This window comes from Sus scrofa, chromosome 2 (assembly GCF_000003025.6).
Source record: "Sus scrofa isolate TJ Tabasco breed Duroc chromosome 2, Sscrofa11.1, whole genome shotgun sequence".
Taxonomy (NCBI): Eukaryota; Metazoa; Chordata; class Mammalia; order Artiodactyla; family Suidae; genus Sus; species Sus scrofa.
Genome location: NC_010444.4, coordinates 71,520,880 through 71,548,524, shown reverse-complemented (window position 1 = coordinate 71,548,524; position 27,645 = coordinate 71,520,880). Strand labels below are relative to the sequence as shown.

Below are 27,645 nucleotides of genomic sequence, written 5' to 3'. Positions count from 1 at the left end.
AATTGCATCACATACACAAATACCTGGGTTCACACACACCCAAATATATTCACACACAAACACCCCTTTACACCAACATATATAATCAGGCTCATACCACACTAACAGATTTACTCTCACAAATGTGCAGTTTCTAGAGAAATATGCACACTTGCCCACTCAAATGCATCCAGAAATGGACATTCTTACACAATTGTCCTCATTTCCATGGTTTGCACACCCCATCACCTGGGCTCACATCATGAACCCAAATGCAGTCACCCACAAATACACTCAAAATGCACACATATGCACAAAACACATTATGCAGTTGCTCCCCATGTACACACACTCATGTGCACACAACTACACTCATATCTCATAGACAAATGCCCATGGACACAAACACATCATCTCCACCTACACACAACTAGAACCCTGCTCCCAACAAATTCTGTTGATACCACAAATGCACACACATTTACAAAATATCCAGTAACAGCCATTCACATGCTCTGGCACGAACACACACACTCAGTTTTTTTCACATACTCCGTAGACATTAATCAGGCTGACACAAAACACAAGCACATTTAGATGCACACAAATAATGCACTGACAAAACACAGACACGCACACACACACCACTCATATGTTCTCAGCACATAATACAGGTCCTTGCACACACAACACGCATGAAAAACAAGGACACATGCAGACCTCCTCAAATATACTGGTTCACCACCCAAACACGACCAGATTCACACCCACTGATACGAATACGGACACACATTCTTGCACCTTCACAAGACAATGAGAAACAGGTGCACCCATGCATAGGCTGCCTCCAGGCCAGGAATGACAAGTTCACACTCACGTCTAAGGAAATACACTTGGGCAGGCACACACACCCGCAAACAGAGGATCGCTCATCCTCCCCAGTGAGCGCGCACACACAGTGCGCGCCGCGCACACACACTCCTCTGCAGCCTCCCCCGCCACCACCGCAGTCTGGGCCCGCCCCACCCTGCGGCGAGGGGCTGGTCGAGGCGAGGGGACAGGGTCCCGGGCCAGGGCCGGGGGCGGGGCGCACCTGGGCTCCGCCCCGGGGCGGGGCCGACGCAGCGTCGTGAGCGCGAGCGGCCGCACCTGGCTCGGCTGCGGCCCCGGCGGCAGCTGTGGTGGTGGCGGCGGCGGCGGCGGGCCCGGCCCCGGTGCGAGCGCGGCGCAGCCCAGTCCAAGCGAGCGCGGAACCGGCGCCCGCAGCCCCGACGCCGCCATGGTGGAGGCGGCGCCCCCCGGGCCCGGGCCGCTGCGGAGGACCTTCCTGGTGCCCGAGATCAAGTCGCTGGACCAGTACGATTTCTCGCGGGCCAAGGCGGCGGCCAGCCTGGCGTGGGTGCTGCGGGCCGCGTTCGGGGGCGCAGGTACCCGGCCGGGGGAGGGGGGACGGCAGGTGCGGGGGGCGGGGCGCCGCGCCGGAGAGGCCGGGGCCGTGGGAACAATAGCGCCGGCTGCCGGGGGTCTCGGGCCCGGGCCCCTCTGCGCCGGGCCTCTGGGCTTCCTGCTCCGCCGGGGCCATGGACTTTGCCCGCCCGGCTGCGGGAGCAGGGTGGGGGTGGGGCCGGCGGCCCAGCTCCTCGCCGGGACCCGGGCGTCCTGACCCCCAGGTGAGCTGGGCAGGGGGCTGCAGGCCGAGTGGTGTCTCCCGGCGCGGGCCTGGCTTGGCACGCCCTTCCCCCCTTTACACACTCACATCACGCGCCCGCGAGGACCCCCGCCCCCGTCCGGCCCGGACACACACCCGGAGTCGGCCCTGGCTGCGCTGCGGGCGGCTAGGAGAGCCCCGGGAACCCCCTCTTTCGCCTCCCTGTTCCCGGTCGGCGGCTGGCAACTGTGACTTATTGCCCCATTTTGCCTAAGAGGCGGGCGAGCCCAGCAGATGCGAAATGGCTAATCCAGGATCGCCGCGGGTGGGGGCCCAGGTGTAGGGCCTTCTCCCACTTCCTCCCCCAGGCCCACATGTGTGAAGAACTCCAGCCGCCCCACGGCGGCGGGATGCGGGTGGGTCCCTAGGATTTGAGGCCCTGGGCAGGCTCAGTCATGGCCCCGTGCCAGTGCTGGGCAACCAGGGCCTGGCCCTGGGGAAGATGAGTTAATTAAGGTCTGGGCCTTCTGGGGGGACGCCCTGCCTCCCACTGGTCCTGCCCACTGGTCTTGGCACCAGCTGGGCACAGCCCATCCCCCCTTCAGTGGCCTTCCCAGATCAACCTGTTCTGGGTGTGGGTCTTGGTGACAGGTGTCCGTCTCCTGGTTCTGCCCAAGCCTGTCCTTTTCTCCCAGTGTCTTTCCCTGCATCCTCCCACGCAGGGCCCACCTACCCCCCAAGAATCTGCTTGAGGAAGAGGGGGGCGGGCGGGGAGACACCCAGATCTACCTTAGCCCCTCATGTCCCACATTATGAGGCCACTAAGAACTCAACTTTGGGAATCAGAGTTGGATCTGAGTCCTATGTTCCACTAGAATATGGATGAACTATCCCACTTCTCTAAGTGTACCCTTTACTCCTGTTAAAGACGGCATTCATTGGTGGCAGTTCCCTGGTGATCTAGAGGTTAGGATTGGGCTCTTTCACTGCTGTGACCGGGGTTCAAAACCTGGTCTGGGAATTGAGATCCCATATCAAGCCACTGCACATCAAAGCCAAAAAAAAAAAGAGCATTCATTCACTTATTTATCCATTTCACAAATGTCTGTGGGGCACCCGCCAAGTGCCAGGGTGGTGCTGGGGTGATTGGGGTCCCAGTATCTTCCTCACAAGGTTTCTCACTGTAGAATTCTTGGCACTGTGTCTGGCACACAGTATGTGTTCAGTGGATATCACTTTTGCTGCCACTGTGACCGGTGGTATTTTTATTAATATTATTATTTGGAGTTCCCATCATGGCACAGTGATTAACGAATCCGACTAGGAACCATGAGGTTGCAGGTTCGATCCCTTGCCTTGCTCAGTGGGTTAAGGATCCGGTGTTGCCGTGAGCTGTGGTGTAGGTTGCAGAATCAGCTCAGATCCCGTGTTGCTGTGGCTTTGGCGTAGGTCGGCGGCTACAGCTCCTATTAGACCCCTAGCTTGGGAACCTCCATATGCTGCGGGAGCGCCCTAGAAAAAGGCAAAAAAAAAAAAAAAATTATTCATCATCTGGCCAGAGGACAGAACAGAAATTCCATTTTGCAGAAAGAAAAGTCAGGTCTCTGGGGAGATGCCCTGACTCACCCAGTTCTATTCTCACTGACCCAGCTCCCTATGTTGTGTGACATCCTCCCTGAGGGGCAAATTCAATCTCCACCCCCCCTCCACCTACCCACCTTCTCCAAACAGGGACTGGAAGAGCTGGGACACCAGGCTCTGAGAGGGAAGTGGGGGGCTCAGTTCTGCTTGATTCGCAAACTCTGGGACTCTTTACTGATGCCTCTTGGGTGCCAGGCCAGTGCTGGGCCCTGGAAAGAGACAACTGAGATGGACTCCGGAGAGAGGGGGATGGGACTTGAAACCAGATCACTGCTGCTCAGAGTGATAAAGTCTGTGATGGAGAGGCGTGCAGTGGGCCAGGGGAGGAAATCCCTGAAGTCTTCTAGGGAGGGGAGGAGATGGGAAAGCTCCTAAGAGAAGGGAGCATTTGAACCTTGCAGGGTGTGTAGGAGTTTGCCAGAGGGAGGACACCCCGTGTGCAGAGGCCTGGGTTATGGATCAACAGGGAATTCTACAAGAAAAGTGTGCAGGTCCCGATGGTGGCCGGGGAGGAGGCTGGTAAGATTTGAGGAGGGTCTCTCAGGCCTTGGGTGGGGATCTGAGGGCCCCGGGAGCCAGGGAAGGTGTCTGGGGACTGAGATATTCAGTCGCCCAGGGGGAATAGCGGCTGGGGGAAGGGATAGTTCTGGTGGCCCAGGGGCACAAGTGTGAGGAGGCTGGGCAGGAATGCAGGCGACTGGGCTCTGCTCCTCTGCTCCAGCAGAGCTCTAGCTTAGAGATAAGATTAGGAAGGATGCCATCTTGATACAAGTTGGGGAAACGACCAGATGTCGTCCCTCTGGCCTCCAGAACCCTCTGTGTGATGCATAGGAAACTAGGGTCCCATTGGCTCTGCCCTTGACTAGCTGTGTGATGTAGTCATCTTAGCTCTCTGGGCCTTGATTTTGCCATCTGTACAATGGATAAGAATAAATCTCAGGAGTTCCCGTCGTGGCTCAGTGGTTAACAAATCTGACTAGGAACCATGAGGTTGCAGGTTCAATCCCTGGCCTTGCTCAGTGGGTTAAAGGATCCAGCGTTGCCGTGAGCTGTGGTGTAGGTCGCAGATGCAGATGCAGCTTGGATGTGGCGTTGCTGTGGCTCTGGCGTAGGGCGGCAGCTGTAGCTCCGATTCAACCCCTAGCCTGGGGATCTCCATATGCTGCGGGTGTGGCCCTAAAAAGCAAAAAAAAAAAAAAAAATGATACTAAAAGAAGATTTGGTACACAACAAAGAATGTGAAATATTTCATTAGATATTTAATGATGACATGTTGGAATGATAATACTTTGGATGTTTATTGGGTTAAATGTATTTCTAAAGTAATGTCACTTGTTGCTACTTTAACGTGGCTTCTAGAAAATTTTAAACTACCTTTGTGGCTCGCATTATATTTCTGTCCAACACTGCTGCTCTACTGTAACTGCTCGATAAACATTTTATAGTATAGAGTAGTGGGTATCAACCAAGGACGTGTTTGTCGCTTAGGGGACATTTGGTAGTGTCTTGATACATTTTTGGTTGTGGCTACTTGAGAGGAGGAAGCTCCTGGCATCTAGTGAGGACAGACCAAGGATTCTGTTAAACATCTTACAGGAGTTCCCATCGTGGCGCAGTGGTTAACGAATCCGACTAGGAACCATGAGGTTGCGGGTTCGGTCTCTGCCCTTGCTCGGTGGGTCATGGTTCTTGCATTGCCGTGAGCTGTGGTGTAGGTCGCAGACGCGGCTCAGATCCTGCGTTGCTGTGGCTCTGGCGAAGGCTGGCAGCTACAGCTCCGTTTCGACCCTTAGCCCGGGAACCTCCATATGCCGCAGGAGCAGCCCAAGAAATGGCAAAAAGACAAAAAAAAAAAAAAAAAAGTCTTACAGCGCACAAGACAGCACTCCCCACACACCCGATTCCCTACACCCCCAGTTCCACTGAACACAAAATTATCCAGCCCCATATGCCAAGTGTGCCAGGGTGGAGACACACTGGTACAAAGCAGATACCTGGTAAACATTGGCTATCTGTAGCTCTAGCTCAAGTTGTCATCTTCAAGGCCCTGACAAGTCCTGCAGGAAAGAAACTTGTTTCATTTTGCTGAGGCTGGAGAGAGGAGGAGGGTCTGGGTCCAGGGAATGCAAGGAGTTCAAACCAAATGACTCATTGGATTTTGGAGCCAGAGAGAGGGAGGGATGGTGATCTCTCACTGAGATGGACACAGAGAGCAGGAGCAGGTTTGGTGTAAGATGCTGAGGTTTATGGGCAAGCCTGGGCTGCAGCAGGTGGCAGAGCTCAGAGGGCCATAGGAGCCATCCTAGTGTGAGGTGGGTGTGGGGGTGGGGAGGCAGGTCCATAAAGGCAGCTGGAGACACAGCTGCCTGGAGCCCAGCATCGGGTGGGGGGAGCTAGCATGGTTTGAGTGGTGGGAGAGGGAGAAAAAAACTGATGCTGGGAGATGCCAGTGGGGAGGAAGGCTTCAGGAAGAAGGAGGTGCTCGGCAGAGAGCCCAGGAGAGATAGTGGGCATTGGAAGGCCACTGCTGGCCTTGGGGAGGCCGGGAGCAAGGAGGGCAGGGGCAGATCTGGGAGGTTGGGGTGGGGGTATGGTGGCAGGAAAGGGAACCAGGAGGACTCTTCTTTTTTTAATTAATATTATTTTTTTTAACCTCTTCTTTTTTAAAATTTTATTGATGTATAGTTAATTTACAGTGTTGTGTTAGTTTCAAATGCATGTAGCAAATTGATTCAATTTTATATGTATTCTTTCATATATATATTTATATGTATTCTTTTTTCAGATTCTTTCCCTTATACGTTATTACAAGATATAGAGTTTACTGGCCGGTGCTATGCAATAGGTCCTTGTTGATTACCTATTTTATTTTATATATAGTGGCGTCTATGTGTTAATCTCAAACCTCCTAATTTATCCGCCCCTCCCCCACCCCCTTCGGTGACGGGAAGTTTGTCTTCTATGTCTGTGGGTCTATTTCTGTTTTGTTAATAAGTTCATTTGTATCATCTTTTTAGATTCCACATAGAAGTGATGTCATAGGATATTTGTCTTTCTCTGTCTGACTGATTTCACTTAATACAATCATCTCCAGGTCTGGAGAGCTCTTTCTTTCCAGGAGCTGAGCTGAGAGGGGCAGAGAGAGACAGCCCAGCTTGGCTCAGGGGTTGGTGTTACGTAGGAAGGTCAAACGTGACTTTCTCCGGGTTGGGGGAAGAGTGGGGGTGGGGAGGGCTGGAGGCAAGGATACCTGGGTCCCGGTAGGTGAGGGCAGGGGCCTCTGGGGAACATTGCTGTGAAGGCTGGCACCTGGGGAAAGCCTGGAACGTCACGTTCAAATGTTTGTAAGCAGTAGAATCCTGCCTCCACCCCATTCTTTCAAACACACACCGAACCCCAGTATACAAAGCAGCAGCTCTAATCGGGATAAGAGTTGGGGTCCCCCGGAAGACCCATGAGAAAGGACCCTCCCATACTGGCCTGGGTCACCTCCTCTACCTCCTAGATCTTCCTGGCGACTCCTTTTGATCTTTCTCCTCTCCACCCTTGGGTCCTCCTTGCTTGGGCCTCTGCCACCTCCATATGGGGTTTCCTCAAGCCTCTTCCTTCCCAGCTCCTTTCTTTAAGGGTTTTTGTGTTTGCCTCTGAGCCCCAGCCCTTCCTGTACCCCCATCTCAGCCACCACTCTCTTTCCCCCATCTCCCCCCTCATTCCCCATGGGGCCGTGGGTGCCTCTCCCCCCACTTCAGTCACCAAGTTCGGGCCACTCACCAGCCGCAAATCAAAGTGTCTGCACCTTGTCCCCCCTTCCCATTCCATGCCCTGCCTGCCAGCTCGCGAACCGCAGCTCATCCCACCCCAGCCTCCATCAGCTCTGAGAGGGTGTAGGGTCTAAGGACTGGGTTTGCCTCCCACTTTGAAGAGCTGTGTGGCCTTCTTGAGGTTTCCTCATCTGTAAAGCCAAGTGACCACTCGTGTCTCGGCTGCTTCTTCCTAGGGCTGCTGTAAGGCAAAGGGAGTCCACTGGGATGGGGTGGAGCACCCAGGGAGCAGGATTAAGTGATATCAGTTAAGTAATGACGTTACTGCTGTAGTCCTTAGGTGAGGGCGAGAGGGGCGTGTCTACAAGACCCCGCCCATCTGGCTTCCGGGCCACCTCCCCTCCACGTCGGAGAGCCCGCCATCTCCCGGAGGCACTGTGCTCTCTCCCACCTCCCTGCCTTTGTATGCAGACCCCTCTGCCTAGAAGCTGTCACCTTTTCCTCTGGCAAAATCCCCCACACCTGCGCCTCCCGTCTCAGCCCAGATCCCTTACTCTCGTCCTAGTGTCATCCTCCCTGGTCCAGATCCCCCACCTCCCTTAATTGGGGTCATGTAATTGCATGTATGGGGGCCAGTGCCCGGTGGCTCTGACCCGCCATTCTCCCCCGTTGCGCCCCTCGCCCCGCAGAGCATGTGCCCTCGGAGCTGTGGGAGCCCTTCTACACTGACCAGTATGCGCAGGAGCATGTGAAGCCCCCGGTGACGCGGCTGCTGCTTTCGGCTGAGCTCTACTGCCGGGCCTGGCGCCAGGCCCTGCCGCAGCTCGAGACGCCCCCGAGCCCCTCTGCGCTACTGGCCCTGCTTGCGCGGAGGGGCACGGTACCTGCACTGCCCGAGCGCCCAGTCCAGGAAGCCGACCTGAGGCACCAGCCCATCCTCATGGTAGGCCCCGCCCCCGCCCCTTTAGGCCCCGCCCACCGGTTGGCTCCTCCTACCAGGCCTGGCGCCTTTTGCTACTCTAGCGCCCCCCGCCACCGAGGGCATGTCCCACCGGATCCTGGATCCTGGATCCTGAGGCCTAGTTTGTGACCTCAAAGCCAGGCCCGCCTCCCAAGCCCCTCCCCCTTCGATCCCCTCCCACCTCCAGGGTCTTCCTCTTTCTTCTCCCTGGAAGGCTGAGGGGAGCCTTCAACCCCGGCTCTAGTCTCACCCTTCAGCCTCTGCCCCCACAGGGAGCCCATTTAGCTGTCATTGATGCCCTCATGGTTGCATTCGCCTTCGAGTGGACAAAGACACTGCCTGGTCCCTTGGCCCTGGCCAGCTTGGAGCACAAGCTCCTTTTCTGGGTGGACACGGTAGGTGGGGGTTGGGTCAAGATGGGCTGGAGGGCCAGGATCACCCAGTGACCAGAGGACTGACCCCTCCCTACTCCCCAGACCATCCGGCGGCTGCAGGAGAAGACGGAGCAAGAAGCTGCCCAGAGAGCATCTCCTGCGGCCCCTGCAGATGGGGTGGCCCCAGCGCAACCTTCGGTGAGGCTGGGGTGATGGATGGATTGAAAGAAGGGCGGACCCTCGAGGGTTGGGTGGACAGGGCAGGGCTGTGCCTCAAGGCCATTCCTGCACTGGTGGGGGGAGGGCTGGAGGTGACTCTCTCTCTTTCTCTGCCCTCTCCCCTCCCTCCTGTGCCTGCTCCTGCCACTTCCCTCTCTGCCTCTCTGGCATCAGTGCCCCACACGCTGGTACTGGAAGCTGGTTCCTGTAAGTGGGGCTGTCTCTCTGCCCCGTCTGCCTGCCCCGCTTGTCGCTCTGTCCGTGTGTCTGTGTCTGCCTGCCTGTCCTGCTCCCTCTCCGATCTCCCCCCAGATATGAGCAAAGGAAGTGGGACCCCAGCCCCGGGAGGGAGGGGGAGGAACAGAGGGAAACCCCTTGGAACCCAGGGAAGGGGAGAATCTCTGCGGCTAATTGAGAGGGCAGAATTTTTTCCTGCTGGGGATGAACCCCCCCCCCCCCATCAGCCAAGAGGGCGGAGCTCCCTGGGCTTGGCCGCCTGAGCTGAGATGGGAGACCGCAGCCCATCAGACACATGGATCCTGACCCCAACAGGCAGGGCACCTGGAGATGACTCCTCTAGCCAAGAGGAAGATCCTCCAACCCAAAAGAGGGTAGAAGAACTTTCCTGAGATTCCAGCTTCCCTAAGGACAGCTCCCTGCTCCCAGCTTTGGGGGCAGTGGGGTGTCCCTCCTTGAAGTGCCACAAGGGGAAAAGTGACCCCTGCGGGGGGTGGGGAGGGGGGCAGGGGAGGCTTTGGGCTAAAGTCCTTGCCTTTGCTCACTTCAGGGCCTCCTTCCCCCCCACCCTAGGGCCTGGGTTGGGGGTTCCTCTCCTGCCTACCTGCTTCCCTTGCATCCCCTCCCCCAGCTGAAGCCTGGGTCTTTTGGGGGTGAGGGAAGAGGGTTCCTTGCATGAGAGGCTGCTCCGTGGGGTCCCTCCGGGCTGGGAGGAGCTGGGGTCCCCAAAGCCGGCCAGAGCACCATCAGGGAGCTGGACAGCCAGGGCTCAGGACAGGGATCAGGGCTGTCTCCCCCAACCCCCCCCAGAGGTGTGCTTGGGGGCCCAGCAAGTCAGCACCCCTCCCGCCCCGCTGACGGCTGCTCCTCTCCCCCCCCAGCACGCAATTGCCTTCTGTTTGAAGGAGTCGGGGAGCAAACCCCCCATGGTAACGTATCCCCCGCCCCAGGGTCCCAGGAGTCCCTGCCCCCAGCCCCCCGCTGCTGGCCTGGCTGCTCGCAGACACCTCCTCTGCCTCTTGCTGCTGCCCTTCCCCTGCTCCAGGCTGGCCCCCCACTCTGGCTCTGGGACCCTTGGCTTCACGCCCCCGTCGTGGCGGAACCCCTAGGCCTCCCCGCCCAGCCTGCATGACTGCTGACTTGGGGGCCAGCCTGACCTCTGACCTGACCTGGCTCCCACCCACAGATCCGCTATCGCAAGGACCGCGCCGTGGCCCGACGCGCCCCCTGCTTTCCGACCGTGACCAGCCTCCAGGACCTGGCAAGTGGGGCCGCGCTGGCTGCCACCATCCACTGCTATTGTCCTCAGCTCTTGCGACTCGAAGGTGAGTGAATGGGCCTGAGCCAGACCCTGTTTTTGGGAGCCTGGCACCTGGTGTTGGCATCTGTCCCTGGAGTAGTGCAGAGATTATGAGTGCAGCTGCCAGAATTGGGAGACCTGGGTTTGAACCTCTCTTCCCCTAATCAGCTGTGTGATCTCGTACAAGTGACTGAACTGCTCTGCGGTTCATACAGTTCATTCCCACAGCATATATCAATAGAGTGCAAGCTGTGTGCCAGACCCTGTTTTTAGGCATCAGAGATCCAGGCAGAATATTGTACAGACACACGCCTGACCTTGGGCGGCTCACATCCTAGTTGGGAGAGAAAGACAGGAAGTTCATCTAGAAGAATGTTCTGGAGGTTCAGTGCTCTGCAGAGCACTGGGTGGTCAGGAAAAGCTTTTTGAGTTGAGTTTGGGGGGGACCAAGCTCTCCAGGTGGTAGGAACAGCCAAAGCAAAGGCCTGAGGAATAGCCTTCCACAGGTACCCCTTGTGAATGGGGCCAAGCCTGGGTCATAGGAGGCCCCCTGCTTTCCTGGGGCCTCGCCCTCCTTGCCTTAGAGACAGGGACCCAGACATCCTGTCCCTACAGAGGTGTGCCTCAAGGACCCCATGTCTGTGGCGGACAGCCTGTACAACCTCCAGCTGGTGCAGGATTTCTGCGCCTCTCGCCTTCCTCGTGGCTGCCCGCTGTCTCTTGAGGACCTGCTCTATGTCCCACCGCCCCTCAAGGTAGCGCCATCTTGGGGCCTTGTGGGCAGGTGTCCAGGGCTATGGGTCCAGGGCCGTGGGTCCCATTGGCCGACCCTGTCTTCCGCCTCCAGGTCAACCTGATGGTGCTGCTAGCTGAGTTGTTCATGTGCTTTGAGGTGCTGAAGCCTGACTTCGTACAGGTCAAGGATCTGCCTGATGGTCATGGTGAGGCCTGGCCTTGCGTCTGGGGTGGAGGGCGGGTGGGGAGGCCAGGCCCTGCCTTACCCTCTCCTCTGTGCTGCAGCCGCCTCCCCCCGGGCCACAGAGGCCTCTCCCCCTCAGAACAACAGCGGCAGCAGGTATGGTTCCCCTGCTGGGTTAAGACTCCATGGCCATGATAGGCCCTCCTCCTGCTGGGATGGGGCAGGGGGATGCTCCACTCCCGGGAGCGGGGAGGGGGCCCCTCGGCTGACACGCATCTCTTGGCAGTTCCCCTGTCTTCAGCTTCCGCCATCCACTCCTGTCACCCGGTGGCCCCCAGTCCCCACTCCGTGGATCCACAGGTGAGGGCAGGGGGCTGGCTTGTCACTGGAGATCCCCCACCCAAAGACTGCCCCATGTTGTCCCATGTGACTGCTCCATTGGGTTCCTCTGGCACCTGAATGACTCCCAGTGACCCTGATTGACCCCCCCAGTGACCTCCCCCATGGCTCAACAGGACCCCCTAGTGGCACCACATGGCCCCCAGCTATCCATCCACACAATGACCCATCAGTGACTCATCCTTTGACATCCTGTGGCTGACCCCACTCAGGGTCCCCAGTGACTCCATAATGAGCACTCCCTGCCCCTCCACAGGCTCTCTGAAGTCCTCCCCGTCCATGTCCCACATGGAGGCCCTTGGCAAAGCCTGGAACCGTCAGCTTAGGTGAGTGTATCCACGAGGGCCCAGGCAGTGGGACAGATGGGGCTAGGGTAGGGCTCGGGCTTGTCCCAGGGGCTGACCCCTCCCTCCGGCCGCCCAGCCGTCCCCTTTCCCAGGCCGTGTCGTTCAGCACCCCCTTTGGCCTGGACAGCGACGTGGATGTTGTCATGGGAGACCCAGTCCTCCTCCGCTCCGTCAGTTCAGACAGCCTGGGTCCTCCGCGCTCCGTGCCAGCCCGGACCCCCGCCCAGCCGCCCCCAGAGACCGGCGACCTGCCCACCATCGAGGAGGCCCTGCAGATCATCCACAGTGCCGAGCCCCGGCTGCTCCCGGATGGGGCTGCCGACGGCAGCTTCTACCTCCACTCCCCTGAGGGGTCCTCCAAACTGCCGCTGGCTTCCCCCTATCCACCCGAGGGGGCCTCAAAACCACTGCCCGACGGGCCCACCAAAGCACCTGCCTACCTGCCCCACCCCGAGGGTCCCTTGAAACCGTCTCCCTGCTTGGTGGGGGAGGTATCAAAACCGCCAGCTCTGACCGAGGGCTCCCCCAAGGCCGCAGCTTCGTCCCCGGCAGCCAGCAACTCTGAAGTGAAGATGACCAGCTTTGCTGAACGCAAGAAGCAGCTGGTGAAGGCCGAGGCTGAGGCAGGGTCCCCCATGGCCACCCCTGTGGCACCGGAGGCCCTGAGCTCAGAGATGAGCGAGCTCGGAGCCCGGCTAGAGGAGAAACGCCGGGCCATAGAGGCTCAGAAGCGACGGATAGAGGCCATCTTTGCCAAGCATCGCCAGCGGCTGGGCAAGAGCGCTTTCCTGCAGGTGCAGCCACGGGAGGCTGGTGGGGAAGCGGAGGCAGAGCCGGGCCTGGCCCCTGGTGGGGAGCGGCCGGCAGGTGAGGGCCAGGGTGAGCCGTCCCCACGGCCAAAGGCTGTGACCTTCTCTCCAGAACTGGGCCCAGTGCCCCCCGAGGGGCTGGGGGACTATAACCGGGCGGTCAGCAAGCTGAGCGCAGCGCTAAACTCGCTGCAACGGGACATGCAGAGGCTCACGGACCAGCAGCAGCGGCTCCTGGCCCCGCCCGAGGCCTCTGGGCCTGCCCCTCCTCCTGCTGCCTGGGTCATTCCTGGTCCCACGACGGGCCCCAAAGCTGCATCCCCCAGCCCTGCCCGGCGTGCCCCAGCTGCCCGGCGCAGCCCTGGGCCTGGCCCCAGCCCAACACCCCGCAGCCCGAAACATGCACGGCCAGCAGAGCTGCGGCTGGCACCCCTGACGAGGGTGCTCACGCCTCCCCACGATGTGGACAGCCTCCCCCACCTGCGCAAGTTCTCGCCAAGCCAGGTGCCTGTGCAGACGCGCTCCTCCATCCTCCTGGCGGAGGGGCCATCTCCCGAGGAGCCAGCAGCCCGGCCTGGCCTCATCGAGATCCCGCTGGGCAGCCTGGGAGAGCCCACGGCTGAGGATGAGGGGGACGGAAGCCCCCCTGGTGCTGAGGATTCCTTAGAAGAAGAGGCATCTTCAGAGGGAGAGCCCCGGGCCGGGCTGGGGTTCTTCTATAAGGTGAGAGTCACCTGAGTAGGTGGGGAGGCAGGTGGATGGATAGATGGTCAGGGAGGGGGGAAAAGGGTGGGTGGATGGATAGACCAGCAGGCGGACAGGTGGGCACATGGATAGGACTTTCCCAAAGGATGGACAGACAGACGGAGCTGGTAAGGGGACAAGGTAGATGGTTAGCCAGCTGCAAGTGGGCAGACGGACAAGGTGTATGTGGCCAGGTGGACACATAGGTGGGGTGGGTAGATAGATGGACAGGGATAGGCACATAGATGGATGGGGGAGGTGACGGACAGATGGACAGGACTGGGTATATGGTCAAATGGGGCTAGGGTCCTCCAAGGGGTCTCCTTTCTCCTGCTCTCCCTCCCCCCCAGCCCCCGACAGCATCTCCCTACCAGTTTCCCTTCCTGACACTTCCATGTCTTGGCATTATTCCTCTTGGCATCCCCATCCTGGGCCACCACCTCTAACCTGGACACCTGCAGTCACATCCTAATTGGTCTCCACATATCAGTCCCTGGCCATTTTCTTTTCTTTTCTTTTCTTTTTTTTTTTTTTTTGGTCTTTTTAGGGCTGCACCTGAGGTACATGGAGGTTCCCAGGCTAGGGGCTGAATCGGAGCTACAGCTGCCGGCCTACGCCCCAGCCACAGCAATGCCAGATCTGAGCCGCATCTGTGACCTACACCACAGCCTACAACAACGCCAGATCCTTAACCCACTGAGCGAGGCCAGGGATCGAACCCGCAACCTCATGGTTCCTAGTCGGATTCGTTTCCACTGCACCACCATAGGAACTCCGTCCCTGGCCAGCAAGATTTTTTTCAAAAATGTAAATGGGACCTCGTCGCTCCCCTCTTTAAAACCTTCTGCTCGCCCCTGACCTCATCCTGTGCCATCCTCCCCAGCTCTGCATCCCAGCCACACTGGCCTCCCTGCTGCTCCACACCTGCTAGGCTTGTTCTGGCCTCAGGGCCTTTGTACCTTCTGTTCTTTCCACCCAGAACACGCTTCTCACCACTCATCCTCAGTTCAGTTCTCCTCCTCCTCGTCCAAGGTTACTTCCTCTTGGTGTCCCCAGGCTAGATAGGTCCCCCTCCACAGTGTAGACTGATAACAGCCTCTGCTGCTATTCACCCATACTGAGGTAATGATTGCTTTGTGTGCCCAGAAGCCAGTATGGGCCTGTGCACAAACAGGTGCCCACTAAATGTCTTCAGACCAATTATAAAAATTCAAGGACAGGTGAGTGGCTGGCAGGTTGGGTCAACAGAAGATCAGACCCCCAATGAAGCAGGGGAGGGACACCCAGCTGGATTTGGTGCCTGCCCCCAGAATGAAGATAAGCCTGAGGACGAGATGGCCCAAAAGCGGGCCAGCCTGCTGGAGCGGCAGCAGCGACGGGCAGAGGAGGCACGGCGGCGGAAACAGTGGCAGGAGGCGGAGAAGGAGCAGCGGAGGGAGGAGGCTGCACGGTAAGGCTGTGCCCAGCCCAGGGACCCCTGCCACTGGCGACCCCATGACCTGACTGCTTCAATCCCCTCATCTGCAGGCTGGCCCAGGAGGAGGCAGCCTCCAGCCCCCAAGCCCCACCAGCTCCTGCGGCCCCAGCTGCGATCCCAGCCCCTGCTGCCCGAGCCCCAGCCGAGGAGGAGGTGGGCCCCCGGCGGGGGGAGTTCACGCGGCTTGAGTATGAACGCCGGGCCCAGCTGAAGCTGATGGATGACCTTGACAAGGTGCTGCGGCCCCGGGCCACGGGGAGTGGGGGGCCAGGCCGGGGAGGTCGGAGGGCCCCCCGGCCGCGCTCTGGTTGCTGTGATGACACTGCCCTGGCGCGAAGCCCAGCCCGTGGCCTGCTAGGTGAGGCCCCTGGGGGAATGTAGGGAGGTAGGGGGTACATTCACAGGGCTGCAGGGTGCAGCCAGCACGTGGGCTCATAGGGGTCAAGGCTTCCAGAAGGATGTGGGGGCTGCAGCAGGGTGAGGGGTGTGGGTGGAGCTGGCCCAGAGGTCTCTCTACGGCCTAAGAGGTGAGGTGCTGCTAGACAAAGCCCCCTCCCGCCCAGGGGTGGGGGGAGGTTAGCCGCCAGGGGGGCTGCACAGGGTGAGGGTCCGACCCCACGTTCCCTATCCAGCTGGCCAGGTAAGGCCCCCTTGGGTGTTTGTGGAGGTGAAGGGGCTTCGAGTGGGGCCTGACTGACACCCTCTGCTCCCAGGCTCTCGGCTCAGCAAAATCTACTCACAGTCCACTCTGTCACTGTCCACCGTGGCCAACGAGGCCCCCAATAACCTTGGCGTGAAGAGGCCCACGTCTCGGTGAGTTTGGCCTGGGTGGGCAGGCGCCTGTGTTCCAGGTGGCCTTTCAGAGTATGTGTGTGAGGGACAGCGAGCCTAGGAGTGTGACGGGCACCAGCGTGTGTATCTGCCGCCAGATGGATCAAAGGACGCACACTTGACAGAATACAAGGACGGGCCTCTCTGTGCTGGGGTTCACCGTGCCGGGGGCTAGGAGAGGGTACTGCGTGGGCTCAGGGGCACACACGATGTCCTTGGACGTGACCCGCTCTGCAGTGTTCTGGGCTTGCTCTTCCCTGGTCCCACTGCACTGGTCGGGAAGCTTGGGCCCCCAGTGACCGCATGCCCACTGCACCCCTTCCCCTGCCAGGGCTCCATCTCCATCCGGCCTCATGTCTCCAAGCCGCCTGCCTGGTAGTCGTGAACGTGAATGGGAGAATGGCAGCAATGCCTCCTCCCCAGCCTCAGTGCCCGAGTACACAGGTAGGTGGGACTTCGGGTGGCAAGCGCCAGGCCCTGCCCGTCTCCTGGTTCTCCCTGCTGACCGCCCTGCCCCCTAGGTCCACGGCTGTACAAGGAGCCCAGCGCCAAGTCCAACAAGTTCATCATCCACAACGCCCTGTCACACTGCTGCCTGGCGGGCAAGGTGAACGAGCCACAGAAGAACCGCATCCTTGAGGTGGGCCCGTGTGGGGGGCCTGGGGGCTGGTGGGTCAGGGGGCCCTGGCTGGGCTGCTCACTGCTTTTGCCACCCGGTAGGAGATCGAGAAGAGCAAGGCCAACCACTTCCTGATCCTCTTCCGAGACTCAAGCTGCCAGTTCCGAGCCCTGTACACACTGTCTGGGGAGACGGAGGAGCTGTCTCGGCTGGCAGGCTATGGCCCCCGAACGGTCACGCCCGCCATGGTCGAGGGCATTTACAAGTACAACTCAGACCGCAAGCGCTTTACCCAGATCCCCGCCAAGACCATGTCCATGAGCGTGGATGCCTTCACCATCCAGGGACACCTCTGGCAGAGCAAGAAGCCCACTACTCCCAAGAAGGGGGGCAGTACCCCTAAATAGCCCTGTCTCAGGTGGTCCGCAGGCCGGGCCCCGGGGGCTCCGGCCGCCACCCTCCTGGAGGACAGTCTATTGGTATTCCTGGGTCCTGTCCGTCCCCAACCTTGTCTGGGTGGGGCTGGAGTCCCCACCCCCTAACTTTTGTCCCGTCCTGCTGTGGGGGCTGAGCTGGGAGGTTCAGGGACTCAGGGCTCAGCTCAGTCCCCTGTCTGTCCTCCCCACCTTCTTGAATAAAGTAATTTAAAGAGAGTGTGACTGATGGCATGGCCTGGAGGCTGGCTGGGCACTCCCCACCCCTCCCCGCCACAACGTCTCTGCCTCAGAGGGTTTCCCACACTCGCTGTTTCCTCCAGTTCCCTCCTGACCCTGCTCCAGCCTCTCCTCTGCCCTCTTGAGGCCCGGGCGCAGCTCCTGCAAAGGTCCGGCATGACTTCCCTGCCAGGGCCCCGTGGCTGCTCTCCAGCTGCCTCTTAACTGACTTCCTGGGCACACGAGGCCTCTGGCCAGCCTTTCCTGCCCCCACTCGCTTCATTTTCCTCAATGTGGCTATTATTATTGGCCCTTCCCGGCCTTTGGTCCTGGGCCAGGGATTCCTCTGTCTGAGCACCACATCGAAGGCTCTGGTTGCCTCCTTGGCGAGGCCACTGGGGTCTCAGGTGCAGAAGCTCCACCACACGCTGGAACCTGACTGAGCTCCCATCCCCCTGCAGCTTGGGTGGGGAACCAGCCTCCCCAATGCCACCCAGTCGCGCATATTCGCCTCCTGAAGGCCTCTCTGTCTCACTCACCTCTCTCTGTCCCTTTGACCGCCCCCCCAGTCAGGCCACTAGGCTGGGCCTCCTCACGTCTCCAGTCACCTGCCATGGGCTGGTCCCCATGGCAGCCTGCCTGGCCTGTTCAGGGCACAAATCTGATTAAGTCCCTGAATGCTTAAAATCCTTTAATAGCTTAGAGCCCACTAATGGCTTCCCAGGGCTTAGGACTAAGGACCACACCCTGGCCGTGGCCCATGGCTGAGGGAGGTCTGGCTCCTGGCCCGTGTCCAGGGCAAGAGGTGCCTCCCAAGCTCTCAGATCAGCCTCTTCCCAAAGGGAGGCAGGTGCCCTCACCCAGGGAGAAGCGGTTTGTGATGGGGTCGGGGGTGGGGCAGGGGCCCCCTCCAGGCTCAAGGCCTCAGGCAGCAGAGACTGGCCTCGCAGAGTCCAGAACTGGCTCTGCCGGGTGAGGGTGGGGCATGGGCCCTGGCCTGGAGCCCAGCTGCCCCACCTCCCACACCAGCCAATCTGGGGATGGGGGGCAGGGCGCTACTGAGCTGGCAATCCCTGCGGGCACCTGGTCCCTGGTCGGTAGGCAGGAGAGGGCGGGCAGGAAGGAGGATCAGACCAGAACTTACAAACACGAGCTTCATTGGGGGAGCGGGGGAGGTGGGGGGTGGGAGTGGGAGTCAGTCTTCCTTCAGGCTCCCAAACACGGCAGCCGGCACGCTCTGCTGCTCCAGCCGCACCTCTGGGGGAGGCAAGGAGAACAAGGTCACTCTCCAGGCGGGGGTCCTGCCCTGCCTCTGCCCGTCACCCTGCCTGGCTGGCTGGCTGGCTGGCTGGCCTCTTACCATTGGGCTCCAGGTCCATCTCGTCCTCGTCCTCGTCCTCGCCCAGCTCAATCTCCTCTGGGTTGGCCCGCTGCGCCAGCTCGGCCAGCTCCTCTCGAGAGGCGTCGCTCCTGGGGCGGGGGAGGGGGTTGCGCTGCTCAGCTGGGCCCAGCAGCCCCCCAGCACCTCCCCTCCGGAAGGAGAGCTGGCTGGCTCCCAGCTCCAGGGCCTGCCCTCACCTCACAAACAGGATCTTGCTCTGGGCCCGTGAAGGCTGGTCCCGCTCGGCCTCAGCTGCCAGCTGCTCCGCCCGCTGCTCTAACAGCTTCATGTCATCCATGCCACTCTGCCCAGGGGCAAGGTCGGACACTGCGGGGCGGGCAGGGATGAAGCGTGGGGGTCAGACACTGGGCTGTCCTCAGCCTTCTGTGCCTACCTTGCTGTGGGTGTCCGGGCACCCCCAATCTGGGCCCAGGGAATGGGAAGCAGAGTGGACCCTTGCGCTCCCAGACCAGGAGGCCAGTGCTAGGTCACAGCTGCTCACCGGTGCCCGTGGCGCTGCCTGACACCTTGAGCATCTGGGAGGCCATGAAGTTGACCTGCGTGTTGTAGGTGGCCTGTACGCTACGGCGGATGCGAAGCATCTCCCGGATGGTGTCCTCGTTGCCGTGCCGGACCTCGAAGTCCTTCCATGTCTGCCAGAACGCCCCGGTAGTCTGTGGAGGGGCCGGGGACATGAGCTGGCTGGCTTGGCCGCAGCCTCCCACACCTGCCGGCTCCAGACCCATCCCGGTCCAGGACCCGTCCCTACCCGGGGGTCGCAGATCTGTGAGCAGAAGCTGTAGATGGCCCGGGCGCGGTCGATCTCCCCAAGCTTACACTCCATATCGGCGAACCGCAGGCACATCTCCCGGGCGTGCTCATCCGACAGCACCTGAGTGGGGTCAGGAGAGGTCAGGGAGCGCACCATGTGAGATGGGGGGGGCACCCCCCCTCTGGGGGAGCCCAGGCGGTTCCCAGGCTGGCCCCCGGGCTGGCAGGCCTGCCCTGAGGCCACCAACGCGCAGGCCTGCTTGGATCCCGGGCCTGCAGAACCCCTTCTTGCCCTTCTCTTCCCGACCCCAGCCCCCTGCCCCACCCCCTGCGGTGGGCACCTCAATGGCCTTCTGGTAGATGCCCCGGGTGTGGGTGACCCCGTAGATCTCAGCTGCCCGCTTGATATAGATGTTGAACATGTCGTATTGCTGGGAGGGCTCCACAGCCCGGGTGGCCCGCTCGTACACGGCCATGGCGTGCCTGGCCAGGCCCCACTCCTCCTCCAGCTGCGCGTACAGCAAGTACAGCGCTGTGACAGGAACAAAAAGGGGCGGGGGAGAGGCTGTCAGAGGTCCGTGGCTGCTGCCCGGATGCCCCCCTCCCCGCGCCCTCCAATGAGCTCGCCTGGCCCTCCTCACTCTTTGCATATTTGGGAGGGCAGCCATCCAGCGCCTGCTCAAAGAGGTCCCGTGCCCGCTCTAGCTTTCGGCCCCCATAGCGGGCAATGAACTTGGTCAGGTAGGTGCTCCAGATGTCAGACACGTTGGGCCACTTGAACAGCGAGATGCCGCGCTCATATGCCTGTCCCAAGGGGGAATCGTGTGAGTCCACAGGGGGAGACTCCCCACAACCAAAACCCCCAAGTCTCCTTCAGGATCGGCAAGTGGGCGCCTGGCCTGTCCACCCCTTCTGGTCCTGCTTCTCCCTGCCATTGTGCAAGCACGGCCCAGCCAGGAGGGCCTGTCCGCTGCCTGTCTCCCTCAACAGACAGCAAGGCCCCCAAAGACAGAGCTGGACAAGGACCCACTAAGACCAGCCAGCGACTTTACAGTTGAAGAGGCGGGTGGCTCCTCTGCTCTTCAGACACTGGCGCCCAGTGCTCTGGGAGAAGGTTCACCCACTCAGGCAAAGGGGTGGGGCCCGCCACTCAGGCAGCAGTGGCACCTTGTATAGGTACCACCTCCCCATCCGTGTACATGCACGGTCCCCACGTGTACACAACCAAACTCTCGGCAGTGGGGCAGGGCCTCTTCACGTGTATATATACACGTGTAAAACACCCCATGTGCCTACGACCCCTGGCCCGAGCAGCAGGGCAGGAACTGCACACACCTGTACTGACACCCTCCTCCCACCCCCTCACTCCCCCCTCCCCCGCCCCCCCCACAGGACCCTGTGCCTGTGACAGGCTGACCTGTGTCCCCCAAATTCCAACTGAAGCCCCAGCTCCCAGCACCTCATGAGGTGCTGTACTTGGAGACGAGGTCTTTAAGACATAAGTAAGTTAAAATGAGACCATTAGGGGAGTTCTCATGGTGACGCAGTAGAAACGAATCCTACTAGGAACCATGAGCTTGCGGGTTTGATCCCTGGCCTCGCTCAGTGGGTTAAGGATCTGGTGTTGCCATGAGCTGTGGTGTAGGTCACAGATGCGGCTCGGATCCTGCATTGCTGTGACTCTGGTGAAGGCCAACAGCTGTAGCTCCGATTCGACCCCTAGCCTGGGAACCTCCATACGCCATGGGCTCGGCCCTAAAATGCAAAAAAAGCAAAAAAAAAAAAAAAAAAGAGAGAGAGAGACCATTAGGATAAACCTGGTTCCAGTACAGCTAGCATTCTCCTAAGAGGAGACTGGGACACTAAAAGGATGCAGAGGGATGACCACATGAGAGTGCAGTGAGAAGGTGGCCTCTACAAGCCAAGGAAAGAGACCTCAGAAGAAACCAACCCTGCCAACACCTTGACCTCACACTTCCCGCCAGTGGAACTGGCAAAATACATTTGTTGTTCAAGCCGCCAGGTGGGCAGCACCCCGTTAGCCCCAGCAGACGAACACAGTGCCCCAGGCACCCAGGCAGGGACCTCCTCACCTTGAAGCTCTCCTCAAAGTACTTGTGCTCCTCCAGAAACATGGCGTAGTTGATGACGATCTGAGGCGTGGCGATGCGCAGGTCCAGGATGCGGTCGTACACAGCTTTGGTGGACTGTGGGCGAAGGGGGATGCGGGTTGGAGCATGTCAGGGGCGGAGTCAGCAGCCCCCCTGATGCGGGTGCATGTCCCACCTAGTCTTGGCAGCTCACCTGGAAGGTGCCGAGGCTTTCCTCCAGGTCGGCCAACATCGACCACACCTTCAGAGACTTGTACACTCGGTTCTGCACGGGCTCTGAGCCATCAAAGTACTCGGCCCGGCGGGCAGGCAGCGCGGTCGCCTTCTGCAGGTGCAGGGATGGCATGGGGAGGCGCTGAGGGGAAGCCCTGGGGCCCCTCCCGCCCTTCCCTTCCCCCAAGCTGGGCTGGTGCTCACCCGCAGCAGCCGCAGAGCCTGGTCATAGTTCTCATGCCGGAGCTCCAGTTCACCACACTCACACCACACGCTGGCCAGGTCGTCCACCTGCTTGAAGCTCACCTTGGTGGCTTTCTCCAGGATGACGCGGGCCTGCCAGAGTGGGCAGAAGCCAAGCTTGAGACCCTGCTCGCCTGTGGGCGTGCAGGCCGAGGATGTGCACACGCAACATAACACTCACGTCGTCCAGCTGCCCGTTGTCCTCATAAAACTTGGCGAATGCGACCCACAGCGTGTGGGGCTTGCCGGTGGCCTTGAAGGGGTCCACCGTCTGCACAGCCTCAGTGTATGTGTTGATGATCTAGACAGGAGGAGCTGGGTCAGGCTGGGTGGGCCGGGGAGTGGGGGGTGGGCAGGGGAATGCAGCTCTGGGGGTGGGGCCCTCACCCACCTCCCGGGGGCGGCCCTGGTGCAGGGCCACACGCTTGTGCCACTCATGTACGTGGTGCGGGTTTTGGCGGAGCAGGACGCTGTTGAGGAGCAGGGGCCGCCGGCTGATGAGCTGCTCGAAGCGGGCCAGGCGCAGCTCTAGGTCCACGTCGTCTGGGACCCAAGGGGAGAGCCGGGAACAGTGCGGAGAGCCTCAGCAAATGGCCCCCTGGCTCTCTCCGTCTCTCAGCCCTCTCTCCCTTCTGGCTCCCTCACTGGCCATCTGGGCACTCCCTCCCTGCTGACCCCAGTCTGAGCTGTCCCAGGGCCACCCAGACCCCACAACGTGCCCAGGGTCCAGGCTACTCTGGAAACCCCTCCAGACCTCATCATGCCCCCCGGTCCTCCCTCTCCACTAGTGTCCAGCTGTGTCCCCAGCCTTAGCTGCTTACCAAGACCCTAAGCACACCGCCTACTCAATCTCCCTCTCTGATGGCCTCTGACTGACCCCAAGACCCACATCTCCCCCCTGCCCAAGCCACTCAGCACCCAGGACTCCCCAACCCCTGCGAACCCCTCCTCCTGCTCACCCTCCTCCTCCCGCCCCAGCTCCGAAGCCGTCTCCATCTTTGCTGCAATCATGCTCTCCTCGAACTGGGCATAGCTGTCAAACACCTGCGTGAAGTCCCGCACGGTCATCACAGTCCGGATGGCCTCCTCATACACATCCCGAGCCTGAGGGGTCAGGAACAGGGGTAAGGAGGGGGCTGTCAGGGGATCGACCCATGTGCCCACCGCCTGGACACAGGGCACCTGGCAGCACCACCCTTGGCATGAGTCTCACATCAGACCCCTGCGGGTTCTTCCCTGGGGCCACCCAGCTGTCAGCACAGAGCTCCATGGTTGGAACCCTGGCCCCACCAGAGTGATCGGGGTGGCGGGGGGGGGCGCCTCAGCTCATCAGTAAACCAAGAGTGACAGCCCCTGTCACTATGCAGAGTCAGTATGAGGCTTGAATGAGACCCAATAGGTGACAAATCACCCTGCAGAGACCCTAACCTCAGCTTGCCTCGGAGTCTGCAATCATTGCTACAAAGCACTTCTCGCTCCTGCCCGACCCCCCTTCTTCAGCTCACATTCTTCTAGTCACACCCCCCCCAACAGCCTAGGGGACGGGCAGTATGAACGGAAAACGCTAGTAGCAGGGGTGAGGGGCATCCCCACCATGACAGGCCCCATCACTCTGCGCCTGTCCCTGGCTGGTCCTGCCCCTCTGCCTCTGCCTGGCTGCTTGGCTCCAGCAGCCTCCTGGCTGGTCTTCTGCTGCCGGTCTTAGCCTGCACACTCTGCTCAGAAGAGGCCTGAAGGGCCTTTGGAAAATGCATGACTGGTCATTCCTGTGTCCTGCTCATGGCTGACTGGGCTTCCTCCCCGAGTCCCACTCCAGCCCTTCCCTCTCACTCTGCTCCAGCCCCACTCCCCTCTGCTCTCCTCTGCCTCTCACCGCCCTACCCTCTGCAACAGCCCCAGCCAGGCCCTCTGGGAACCTCTCAGAGCTCCCTCACACTACCCCTGTCCCCAGGCTTGCCACACTGACAGTAATGCCACCAAGGCCTTGGTGGGGGAACGGGACCTTGACATCAGACACCCAGTGCCTGGATTCCAATAGGAGAGGGAGCGACTGTCATGCTCATTTTGCAAATGAGGACACCCAAGCTGCGATGGGTCCAAAGCCACAGCCAGAGATCCCAGGTCTGGCTGAGCCAAGATCGGTGCGCTTGCCGCCAGGGCCATACTGCCTGCCTCTCCCCACTTTCAGGAGGGCAAGTGGGTGCGGCACACGCACACATACATAAGTGGCGCATCTGCACATGTTTTCTGCTCACATACGCATCCATGGGTGTCCCATGGTGCTGTGCACCAGAGGGGGACCGCGTCTGCCCCCTGCCCCCCCAGCCCCCTGCCCCCCTCCCAGCCCCGCACCTTCTCAAAGTGACCGCTGCGGATGTAGTAGTCGGCCAGCGAGCACCACAGCTTGCCCAGCTGGTCGGTAAAGCGGGTGAGGCCCCCGCGGATGATGGCGTCCACGTTGAGAGACTGCACCTTGTCTGGGTTCTGGGAGATGAGGTCGCAGAGCTCGTGCCACAGCTGCGGGGCGCAGGAAGGGGCATCAGCTGTGGCCTCAAGGGGGCGAGCCCTCCTGCCTGGCTGCCGCCACCACCCAGGGCCCACCTGGTAGTTGGACTTGCCGGCCTTGGACACGAAGCGCTCGTCATTCACCACGGTGGCCAGGCGCTGTGCAGCCTCATCCAGCCGGTCACTTGACTTGAGGTACTCGATGTACTCCTCGGCACTCTCGGGGCTTAGCTGGGCACCCACCCATCCGCAGGCTATCAGTGGGGCCATGCCCCCTGGTCACACCCCCTCCCAGGCCAGGCCTCCCGAAAGCCACCCACCACAGTCCCGGTCAAGGGCTAGCCTTAGCCACATCTGTCCAGCCAGAGCCACACCTTACCCAGCTTCAGCCCTGAATGGTCTGGCTTAGGCATCGGTGGTCCAGCTTGAACAGGTCAGGCCTTGTTTTCCTTTCTTTCTTTCTTTTTTAGGGCCACACTCGTGGCATATGAAAGTTCCCCAGGCTAGGGGGTCGAATCAGAGCTACAGCTGCCAGCCTACACCACAGCCACAGCAACGCTAGATCTGAGCCACATCTGTGACCTACACTGCAGCTCACGGCAATGCCAGATCCTTACCCCACTGAGGGAGGCCAAGGATCGAACCCGCATCCTCATGGATACTATGAGCTGCCGGCACCTCATAACCTTCTGAGCCACAGTGGGAACACCCAGATCTTACTTTCTTCATAAGCCCTCTACCTAAACAGCACCATGCTAAGGATATCATGATGCATAACAGACTAATAAGTTCAGAAAAACTGCGCACCAGCCCCACACTGCTTGCACCTTGACTCTCAGCCCTGCCTATATCATGCATTCCCATTTATCTCCCATTCCCTGCCCTCCCACGCATGCAGTTTTCCTCTGCTTTACACAGTCGGGTTATGTCTGCTACCAACTTAGACTGAAAGCTGGGGGCAGGCAGAGACTGTCTTGGCCATGCTGTCCCCAGAACATGTCTCAACTCCTGACAAAGAGGAGATGCTAGGAAACTATTTGGAGAGTAAACACAGGACCCACAGACAGAAGCCTGTCTGTCTCAAGGAGCCTGTCTGTTAGCATAGTGTCCCAGTTTTTGGAAAGTCTTGACTTGGGGAACTGGCCCGCCCCCCATCTGCAAGGGGCTTACCTTGAGGAAGCGTCGGTAGCCCCGCACAGCTGTCTCAGGCAGGGGGTGTGAGCGCAGGAAGCGCAGGTACAGGGGCCAAATACGAGAGTGCTGTGTGATGGGCAATGCCCGGAGCGCGCGGTCAAAAGTGCGGCGTGTGTGTGTGACACGTCCCTGGTCCATTAGGAATTGGCAATAATCTAGCCACAGCCGTGGCATCTGGAAGCAGAGGGGAGAAGCCAGCACCTCAGCTGAGCCACAAAGACACCAGACGTTCAGTGCAGCAGGACCCAGAAGCCCCGTCCCCCTGGAACTAAGTCTAGCTCAACCCTGAGTGCACAGAGGCACAGGACTCCAACCCCCGGCCCTGTCCACCTCCCTGGACTCTGAGCCCTGCCTCCCTACTCATCCCCTGGCCCAGCCATGCCCTCTCCCCACCTTGTGCATGAATACAAAGGCCCTCTCATGGCAGTTGTTGACATCTTCATAGGCTGGGTCGGTCACGCAACGGTGCTTCACCTGTGCCCGGCGTGCCTTCAGGTAGCGGTACCAGAGTTTGTAGCTGGGGAGGGGGGAAGGCAGTGATTGGTCAGCTTTACAGATCCTAAAACCCTCCCCCTGCCCCAGGAGACAAGTGTTGGGAGAAGGGGTCTGAGGAGGGGTGACAAGTCTCCCATGGGGGGATGGGCAGGGAAAGTGTGCTCACCAATCAAAGGTGCCACACATAGCAATCACCTGGGACCTACTAGCCAGCTCTGGTGTGATGGGACAAGTGGGGTGGGGCTGAGACAGGCAGAGCAGCTGCAGCCAACCTCACCTGCAGGGCAGCAGCTTCAGCGCCCGCTCGTACAGCTGATTGAGTCTGGGCTTCGGGGCACCCTGTTTGAACTCAATGTAGCGGAGCCAGCATTTGACGGAGAACTGGTTCCGCATGATCTCCTCCTCATAAGGGAGGTCCTCTTCCTCCTGCCAGGGCCGATGAACGGGGAGAAGACAACCCTACCCTCAGAGCCTGAGGGCAGCACCACTCCACGCCAAGCTCCGGACCCCTACCCAGGTCCCAGTTCCCACCATCAGAGCCTGGTCACCAGATGCCCATATCCCAGGACTCTGATCTATCCTTTCACCCCTCAGAATTCTGCTGCTTACAATCTGAGCCAGACCATCAGACTCCTTGGTCACGGGGTTCTAGGCTAGACATGAGACTACCACCCAGACATCACTCTTCTGGTACCCAGTCTCTGGCCCAGATCAGCAGCCTCCTTAGACACCAAGCCTCTGCCCTAGACAACAAGTTTTTTGGTGTTTTTTTTTTTTTTGTTGTTGTTGTTGTTGTTTTTGACACCATGTCTTACCTCTTCACAATATACCTCTTCTCAGACACCAGACCTTTGGCACCTCAGGCTCCCGCTAGTCAGAGTCTAGCTCAATTCTGCCTCCAGAAGCTGGAAGCTAGACCCTTATCTCAGAGAGAAAGGTTTGGACAGGATGCCTAGCCTTTAACTCAGACACCAGGAATCTCATGGAGATGCCAGGCTTCCACTCCAAACACCAAGTCTTTGAGTCTTCAGGATTCCACTGGCCATCGCCTGAGCAGCTTCACCTCACTAGGTCTTTACTTCCAATTCCAGGGTTCTCTCTCAGATGCCAAGCCTTTATCCCAGAAACTATAACGCTCATGACCTAGACCACTACCCAGGACACCAAGACTTTACCACTGAAACCAGAACCCTAGACTGGTCACTATGCCTTTACTTCAAATATCAGGCCTCCCAAGATTTAGCTCGTCTCCCTTCCTTCCCATTCTCTGCGCGTTCCCATTTCCGCCGCAGGACCAGGACGCCAAGCCCTTAATCTAGACCACCTGCTCTTTACTCAGACCACTTGGTCTCCAGCACCAGCCCTTTGCTCTTGACTAGCCTGGTCCCCGTCTCCGGCCCGTAATGCTCTTCCTACCCTCGGGCCGACAAAGCTCTAGCCTAGTTCCCTCGGGCGGCTAGGCCCCAATGCCCTGAGGCATCTAAGCCTCAGAGTGCCCACGCGAGCCATCCTCGGCCCCGCCGCGAACTCACAAAGACGAGGTCCGGCCGCTCGGTTCTCGAGAGCCGCGCCATCACCACCATTTTCCGGGCGCTCCAGGTACTGGCAGGAGTCGCGCTATAATGACGTCTCAGACTGAAGGCCGCCCTCTCTGGCCAGATCCGTTTTCCTATTGGTTGAACCCTTCCCAATAGCGCGGCCTGAGTTGTTGACTTTCTCTTAGACAGCGCCAGCTACCGGAAACAGGAAGAAGCGTCCGAAGATGACGTCATCCAGAGAGTTCCTCAGGCCAATCGGTTTCAGCACTAGAGACC

At 59.7% G+C, this 27,645-nt stretch overlaps 2 protein-coding genes across 7 annotated transcripts; one reads left to right on the top strand and one right to left on the bottom strand.

The window, feature by feature from the left end:
• On the top strand, positions 1,112–16,918 carry CAMSAP3 (calmodulin regulated spectrin associated protein family member 3). 6 transcript variants are annotated; one of them, XM_021083911.1, is made up of 19 exons: positions 1,154–1,406; positions 7,719–7,972; positions 8,263–8,385; positions 8,467–8,562; positions 8,758–8,790; positions 9,702–9,749; positions 10,007–10,145; positions 10,736–10,875; positions 10,968–11,061; positions 11,141–11,195; positions 11,326–11,399; positions 11,695–11,764; positions 11,913–13,317; positions 14,649–14,788; positions 14,866–15,173; positions 15,529–15,628; positions 15,978–16,090; positions 16,168–16,286; positions 16,367–16,918. In XM_021083911.1, exons 1-19 carry the CDS (start codon positions 1,259–1,261, stop codon positions 16,670–16,672), a joined length of 3,765 nt encoding a protein of 1,254 aa, XP_020939570.1. In that variant the 5' UTR covers positions 1,154–1,258; the 3' UTR covers positions 16,673–16,918. The 6 variants fall into 6 exon arrangements, 5 of the variants coding, with proteins under 5 accessions (XP_020939571.1, XP_020939570.1, XP_020939567.1 ...); XM_021083908.1 differs by having other exon boundaries at positions 11,862–13,317; XR_002341676.1 differs by lacking the exon at positions 16,367–16,918 and having other exon boundaries at positions 1,152–1,406; positions 11,862–13,317; positions 14,866–15,049; positions 16,168–16,195.
• On the bottom strand, positions 18,057–27,491 carry XAB2 (XPA binding protein 2). The gene is made up of 19 exons (XM_003123151.5): positions 27,364–27,491; positions 26,109–26,257; positions 25,730–25,853; positions 25,313–25,510; positions 24,239–24,373; positions 23,990–24,154; positions 22,597–22,741; positions 22,029–22,180; positions 21,819–21,938; positions 21,599–21,730; positions 21,375–21,506; positions 21,164–21,277; positions 19,712–19,874; positions 19,412–19,602; positions 19,069–19,191; positions 18,802–18,973; positions 18,497–18,626; positions 18,279–18,388; positions 18,057–18,175 (listed from the first exon to the last, which is right to left on the bottom strand). Exons 1-19 carry the CDS (start codon positions 27,412–27,414, stop codon positions 18,114–18,116), a joined length of 2,568 nt encoding a protein of 855 aa, XP_003123199.2. The 5' UTR covers positions 27,415–27,491; the 3' UTR covers positions 18,057–18,113.